Below are 7657 nucleotides of genomic sequence, written 5' to 3'. Positions count from 1 at the left end.
AATAAGCAAGGTAGCAGCAGGTTACTGCATGACTAAGTAATTTCCCTTCAGAAGTTCCAAAATGGGAGATACATTTTTTTATCTGTAAGGAAGTTTTGCAAAGATGCAAGGAATAAAGATAGGACAAAGGTCTGAAGTTGTGGAGATACGAATTTACACGTATGATATGAATTTCACTTGCTGCGGTGCATTGTCTTTCATGAAAGAAGCCTTGATAAAGGACTTTTAAGAACTTGAGGGTAGCACCAAGGCCCATGCCGGTGCCCTAACTGCGAAACAAGCCATCCGTTTGATTTTCAATTGTAAAGTAACCTCCTGAGCACAGTAGTCAGATCCTAGAGAGGGGAAATTTCTGTACGGGGGTCGCAGTCTGGTTTTCATTTTTCGTGAATCCCCAGCCCTCAGGACTGGTGCTTTTGCACTTGGGTTAAGCTGTTCATCAAACAGTTGGTGCTTTACAGTGATGAGCAGCAAGACTGTCTCTATTGCTTGGGTAAGAGAAGAACACAAGGCAGAGTTTTAAGTCTTTTCCCCAGAACTGCGCAGTATCACTGGTGAAGCAATGGGGTGGAACGCAAGTCTGCAGCACTAACCTTATGCTCTAACTGCTAGAAATAACTGCTGAAATAATTGATCCTTGTTCTGAAGTGAGTCACATGTAATGTTACAGATGGGAAAACTGACTTTTAACAGAAGTGGTCTAGTTCTGTATTCTTATGCCTAGGCAGAGACTGCCTAGAAGGTTTTTCAAAGCAAGGCACTGAATTGCAATTTATTTTAATGCAAATCAAACTTTGCATGTCATCATCTGAGTAGCGAGCTCCGTTTATCCTCAATGGCCAGAAAGGAGCTGGAGGTGGCTCACTCAGATGTGGATGTCTGCGCTGTAAACCCACGGTTTGTGAGGTAACTCCTAGTGTGTGAGTGGGTCAGACGCTGTTGGAGTTTTTACCTTAAATACGGGTTTGTATTTGGATGGCTGCGCTGGTGATTGCCAGTGTAAGATGCCCAGATTCATTTCTGAGGTAAGTGCTTGCATTCTGCTTTGGTGTCTTAGAAGATCACTCAGTTGACAGCACAGTCCGGGGCTCGGTAGGAAATACCATTAAATGAGAGCTATAATTTGACCATAAATTAACTTCACAAAACTTAAGGAAAAATAACTAGTCCCCTGACGTTAATGCTATATTTGCTTTCCTAGTTCTTTGGTCAAGGGCAGCCCTGCTTTTCAAATTTTCTGTATATGATATAAAACATCTACAATTCAGTTTGTCCTGGGGAAGTTTTGATTTGCTTCTCACCGAGTCTGAAAAACAAAAAAGAAATTTGAGCCATATTTGGTAGAGGCAAACACCTGGACTTTGATTTTTAAAGAGGAAGTACATAAACAGATAATAAATCAGGCTACTAAAGCATTATACCGAGACAGTAACAATATACAGATCTTTTGGTTTTACAGAGATTTTGCCTGTATTGTAGAGTGGCATATTTTTCATATTACATACACTTTCCAAGCATTTACAAGTGGATGTGGACCTGTTCTGCTCCTCAGTTTTTCACAGAGGAAGCTCACGTTACATTACATGACTGATGTGTCTGTCATTGTTCCATTCACAAATCTGCAATTAGCAGATGGGAATATATATTTTACTGTTTATTTAAACATCAAGCAACTGAACAAGTGAAAGCAAAAACTGTTAAAAGACAGTTCCATTTTCCTATCAGGTTATTTTTTAAAGATGAAAAAAATGCTGATAATTGACATTGAGCATAACAGGTCCCTTTCTGGCATGGTAATATTTTCTCCGCTCAGTGACCCGCTCCTCTGACCGGTCGATTGTTTTACATTACCATCCCCTTTGCATTTCCCTTTGCCATGTCCTCACCCTCCCCACTTACATGCTTGCAAAACGTTCCCCTGCCTCACCTCTTCTCCCTATATGTTTTCCTTCAGCTTTTATATGCTCCCCTCTTGGTTACTGGCGTTTTCTCCTGCTCCCCATATTCCTCGTCCCTTTTCCCATTTTCCTGTCAGAGGTGACTTTCCCAGAGGATGCTTCATCTCATTGCATTTGGGAGAGAAGACTGAGCACAGTCTCATTCCTCATGGAGCATCTGCGGAGGCCAACTTAATTTAGGTTTTTTTCACAACTTTTTACAAATAAACCTAGTTTAATCTAGTGGAATATTTATGAGAGTCGGCGACACTGCCAGTGGCAGGAGTTTGGGGAAGACAAGCTCCTAAAAGTCTCCTAACCCCCAACTTAGTGATTATTTTTTGCCTTTGCGTATGTTACAGCGCATGTCTCATTTTGTTTGTTCTCTTGTAATTCACACGCCATAGTAACAGAAATTCTTATAGCCACAGAAGTTTTTAAGCCTGTTTTCTAATCCTGTTCTTGGCCTTAGCTGTACTTTATAAAATGAAACTAATTATTAGGGTTTGAGCATGGTAGAAGTTTTCAAGAACTCAAAGTCCGTTTGCTATTGTTTTAGATTGTTTTGAAAATCTCTGCCAAATCTGCCTGTGATCTAAGTCTTCTTGCCTTCGCCAAAGCTAATGCAAGATAGATGCGGTCAGCTGAGCAAGCAGGGGAAGCAAGAACTGCTGCGGTTATCGAGCCATATTTTGTACAGCATCTGAAACCCTAAAGATACATGTTTATGTCCTTTAAAATCACAGAGATAGAGATGTAAAGTGTAGAGGCTTATCATTTCCACCTCCAAATAAATTTGGTTAAAGCTGGCTAGCAGGATGCTGTTAGTACGTATGCCTTAAAGTGAATCAGTAAACTGTCCTCAGCTGCGGCTGTCAGTGCTCCAGCCCGTGGGCAGCTCGGTGTCTCAGGAGCTGCCACTGAAGCGAGGAGAGCGGGGACTGCATCTGCAGGCTTACTTACTGCCAGGCGGGTTGTCCTGGGGGTGTCTTTTGGCATGCTGGACAGAGTGCTCCAGAAAACAAATGCTCCCACAGCTTTCACGGTGGAAGAGCCGTTACACCTCAGCAAGCGACAGCGTAAGTTCACAGTTCCTTTTGCTAAGCAATTCCTTCACTTCTCATTGCACTATTTGTAATACGCAGGAGGCATCATTCGCCGACTGCCGCATTCCCACTGACCGCTTCAGACTAAGGCTGCGTGACTCCCTTTTGAGCCTGTGTTTAGAGGAGTTGGAACTATACCCCCAGTGGAGCAAGGAACTGCAGATCTCGAAGATATTTTGGTAGCAGCCCCTTTATTGTCTTTTGCTGGCTGTGAATATTTCATGCTACCCATATGGTTTTCTGTCTGCCTTACTGGAAAGCTACACTCTCAGCTGTATTTGTTTGGTAACACTTTGTGTGCAACCTGCCGTTTCCTCTGATGGCTGGTTCACTGACAGAGCCAAGAGTGTGCAGGTAGATTGCATTAAGAAGTCAAAAGTATAAGAAAAAAAGCCCCTAAAATAATAAATCCTCTCTTAATTATAGCTGTATCCCTGAAAATAAGTTTAGTTTACATGTTTTTATGTTTAGTACATAGATCTATCTATTTCCTCTAAAGTGGAAATTCTTGGGAAAAAATAGTGGGTTTTTTATTATTCTGTTTAAAGACAATATTTGAAAGTTGCGTAAAAATATATACTTAAACCTCTGTATTTGACATAAGATATGCAGTGACAACCCCATGTGCTGCGTGCCTACGCATTTGGACCCACGAGTGAGGCCAAGCTTCGACCTACGTCGTGAAACTATCGCTGCATTTCAGCGACTTGCAGCAGCCTGGTTCTCCACCTTCGCAGCTGCAGAGAGACGTACGTTGTCTCTCCCACTCCACATCATCGACACGGGATTTTCAGCAGAGTTGTCGGTGCTGAAGAAATGAACTCGCCAGCCACAGCAACGCTGCAATTGTTTAATTTCACAGCGGAAAGTTTTGCTGAAGATGTAGTAAATAAAAGGGTTATACGCTGTTGACGATTTGGCAAACAGACAGGGCAGCAGTGTAACAATGGGCTGTAGGGAACCGCTGGAGTTAAATATGGACCAGAAGCTGGCTGCTGCATACGGTGTCCATGAGCTCAGGAACCCGACTGAGATGAGCACGGCCATCTGAAAGGCAAACAGGGCTTCAGTCCTCGGCTTGCACTGACAGGATCTGATACTTAGGTGCGTGCTGTGTAGATGAAACCACACCTGAACCAGCTGAAATACCTGAAACTGTACACTTACTATGTTGTGACATGAGCACAGCTAACACCGGGCAATGCATACATGCTTTTATTCCCACCTAGTAGATCTACACTGTGGGTTTCTTATGATGCAGCTGTTGTTTTCATCTCCTTCCCTGACACTGGCTTCAAAAGGTCATGGAGACAGCCCAGCCTGACAGTACAGCCTAGCAATAGGCTGGCCTCTGGAACACTTGGGTCAATTCTGCTTTTCCACAAGAAAAGTGCTTATTTGAAAAATTTTATGTTAAAAAACTCTGTTTCCATACAGAATTTCTGTGTAGCTCTCGCTCAGAGTAGCCACTCAGTTGATTAAAAATAGCTGGGATGATAGAACAAGACCTCAACCCAGCTACAACACGAAAGGATTTGACAGCTGTTCTGGCATGACTGGAAATCTATATGTCCATGAAAGTCTTGGATGCAAACTGCCTAAAGATTGTTAAAGCTGCATTGTAGCTATGATAGATTGCTATTGGTATAATATGCAATGCAATTATAATCGATCATAATATAAGCATATAATATGCAATGATAATATTTTACTATATCGCTATAAGCTACTGACATGACAAGGTTTTCAGGAACCCCCTGCTCCTCTGAGGGGTGCAGAGTATGGGTGAGACTGGAACCACATCTCCATCTTTCACCAATACTAGACAAAAGCAATGAAGGGTCATCACGAGCCATGCATGAATAGAGCCAGTTCTCCATAAGCTCCTGATTACTGCAGACTCTTCTTATCACTGGGATAACTCACCAATGTCAGCTTCTTCTCCAGTTTAGCTGCATTAGGGATCCTGTCAATATTCTGGATCTCTTGGTATGCTTTATGAACCTTCCAGGCGATTCCCAAGTAACAGGCAACGATGGTCAGTGCAGGCAGGACTGTGCACAGGAGGAACATGCTCAGGATGAATGAAAAGCCATTGGAGGAGCTGTGGAACTTGCTCCAGGCTATTGTACAAGAGATGCCAAATGGCTCAGGGCCATAGTAGCCCCAGCCTACCAAGGGCAGAATGGCCCAGAGCAAGGAGTAGAGCCAGATGAAAGTAATCAAGATGCGAACAGTGTTCTTGGTGATTTTGTTACCTGCAAGAAAGAAACAGAGCAAGCATATATGGATCTCATCTCAGCCACGGTTTTTTTGCTATAACTTCTTCTCAAACAGAAGAGTGGTGGCTATAGATATATCTGGGCTGCTGCTGCGGTTCCCTAAGCCTTGGTCTTCTTGAGAAACATAACAAAGAGAGTCCATGGATTGGGTGAGACCTGAGTGCAGCCCTCAGTGCTGATCTTGAGTTTACCAAGTCAGGGAGCTTTACAAGATCAAGTTGATCTCAAACGTACTGTGCTTCCAGGCCAGGAACACCAGGAGAATACTCCTTCCTCTCAAATTCCAGTATGTCTGCTTGCACACAAATAGGAAGACAAGACAGTCTAGTCCAGCAAAACATTTGGGCTCTCCACTCTGAGGTGGTTTCACTTGGTGTTACTGAGAAGTGAGAATTCTCGTTGTTTAATAAGAAATTTAAGCAGATCCTTCTAGGAGTACAAGGGCTTCATATTGGACTAAAATTAGAGGCTTATTCCTACAGTTACTGAACTGATGCTCCATGCCACATTCCACAAAGTATGTCTCGGAACACAATAGCCCAAATGCATCACTACAAGGTTACCAGAAATGTAATTACTTACTGTTAGATTTGGATGAATTGGTAACAAGGAATCGAATCACAGCCATGGCACATAGGGTCATCATGCTGCAGACACCAAAAAGGAAACCCATCAGAGCATAATATATGCAGGATGCATCTCCTCCCAGCCAAGCATGGTTCCAGGCGGATGCAATGGCCAGTGGATACATGCTGATTGCCATTCCAATATCTGCTACTGCCAAGTTAACTGTAAGCAGCTCCGGTGACTTCAGGAGGGAAGAGCGTTTCACAGCTGTAGCAAGGACAGCTGAATTTCCAAGGATTGTCAGGATGGCTGAAAGAGAAGAATCAGCACAGACAATAATATCACATAGTTAACACACCTGTGAAATCCATTGATTATACAAAGGATGTGAAAAATTATGGTCATTAGCCTAAGACTAAAGTCTAGAAGACAGGACAGACTGGGAGACTAGCCAGAATTCAGCACCTCCCAGGCCAAGACACTGCTGTGCTGATGCTTTCAAAAGACACCGGTGTGCACCTGCTATGCCCTGCTATGAAACCATGTTCTTCAGCTCATGGTGAGGAAACTTGTTCTCTTGGGTGGCAGATAGGAAATGCCACCTAGATGGCATCTCTAAGAGCTGCTACACAGCTCAGCATCCTCACCACAGCATCCACTGCTTTGCTTCAGCCAGCTCTTGGGTTTCAGTTCCTGCCTCCCTGCTAGACAGGGATTTCCCAGTCAGGAGGTATTTCACTATGGAGCTGCTAGAGCAAAGAGCGCTTCAGATTTCTGTTCACAGCCTCCTGCAGTGCTGACCAGCCTTATCCACTGGGGGAAATGTTGTCATATGAGTAGCAGACCATATCTTGCCCCTTCATATCACCACACTATAACTCTTCGCTTCCATGTCACACACCCCTCTCCATGCACTATATCCCACCTATTCCCCTGTGGCTCCTACCTCATGTGAATAGCTCACATCCATTCACTCCACTCTTACAGTATCTTGCACAACACACCATCAAGTAAAATGGACCTATGCACCTTCATTTTTCCCTGGTAATATCCTCACTTCTTCCTCCTACTGAAGAACTCCAGCTGTCCTGCCTGCTTGTTCTCTCCTCTCATATGGTGCCCTCCACTTCCCAAAGCCTTCCCTCTTTGCAGTGCACCTTCCACTGGAGCCCCAGCACAAGCCTCCCGGCTCTGAGCTGCCTCGATAGTCAACATGTGCTGGCCGGGCAGCTCATGGTCCTTGCTGGTCAAGCAGATGAGAATCATCGTGTGTCGCAGTTCAGGCACCCACACTGTTCTGGTGGTCTCTGAGTGCAGTGAGACAGACCACAGAAACTGTTTAGCCAGAGGCATGCAACAGACTGGAGATCACTTTGCAAAAGGACCTGTCGGACATACATTATTCAGATATGCCATAGGGCTTCAAAGCATTCATGACAACAGTGTCAAAAGTACATATGACGAACAACTAATTTTCTCTTTTCTTTCAAGTGAACGTTGTGCTGGAGCTACATTTTGATCAAAGGTTTTCCTGAGAAGGTGTCCTCTAAAAGTCAGAAGTGAAATAGGAAAACAGAAAAAAACGTTCTGTCATGTTCCCTTGTCGCTGTGAATGCAGAAAGGCTGCGTTTGCTCACAGATGCCACATAATGAAGTGCCCATGGAGGGAATTAATCAAGGCACATGCAACAAAACGGAATAAATACATTGGCATAAATCCAAGAATAGGCAGGAGATGTCAAGAGAAAGCCTTAAATGAAACAGA

At 43.8% G+C, this 7657-nt stretch overlaps 1 protein-coding gene and 1 long non-coding RNA gene across 2 annotated transcripts in view; one reads left to right on the top strand and one right to left on the bottom strand.

Moving 5' to 3' along the window:
- Positions 1-885: 885 nt before the first annotated feature.
- On the top strand, positions 886-3779 carry LOC129784872 (uncharacterized). The gene is made up of 3 exons (XR_008748063.1): positions 886-1025; positions 2497-2631; positions 3648-3779. It is a non-coding gene; the product is annotated as an uncharacterized LOC129784872 (long non-coding RNA).
- LOC101922254 (opsin-5-like) overlaps positions 1039-7657 on the bottom strand; it is a 28450-nt gene continuing 21831 nt past the window's right edge. The window contains exons 2-4 of the mRNA XM_005239211.3: positions 5908-6201; positions 4970-5301; positions 1039-4090 (exon numbers count right to left, since the gene is read on the bottom strand). Of these exons, the coding sequence (XP_005239268.2) occupies positions 3743-4090; positions 4970-5301; positions 5908-6201 (974 nt within the window). The 3' untranslated portion in view covers positions 1039-3742. The remainder of the gene's footprint in view (positions 4091-4969; positions 5302-5907; positions 6202-7657) is intronic.

Source organism: Falco peregrinus, chromosome 7, assembly GCF_023634155.1.
Source record: "Falco peregrinus isolate bFalPer1 chromosome 7, bFalPer1.pri, whole genome shotgun sequence".
In the NCBI taxonomy this organism is placed as follows: domain Eukaryota; kingdom Metazoa; phylum Chordata; class Aves; order Falconiformes; family Falconidae; genus Falco; species Falco peregrinus.
The sequence above is the reverse complement of the archived record's forward strand: the minus strand, read 5'-3'. Positions and strand labels throughout refer to the sequence as shown.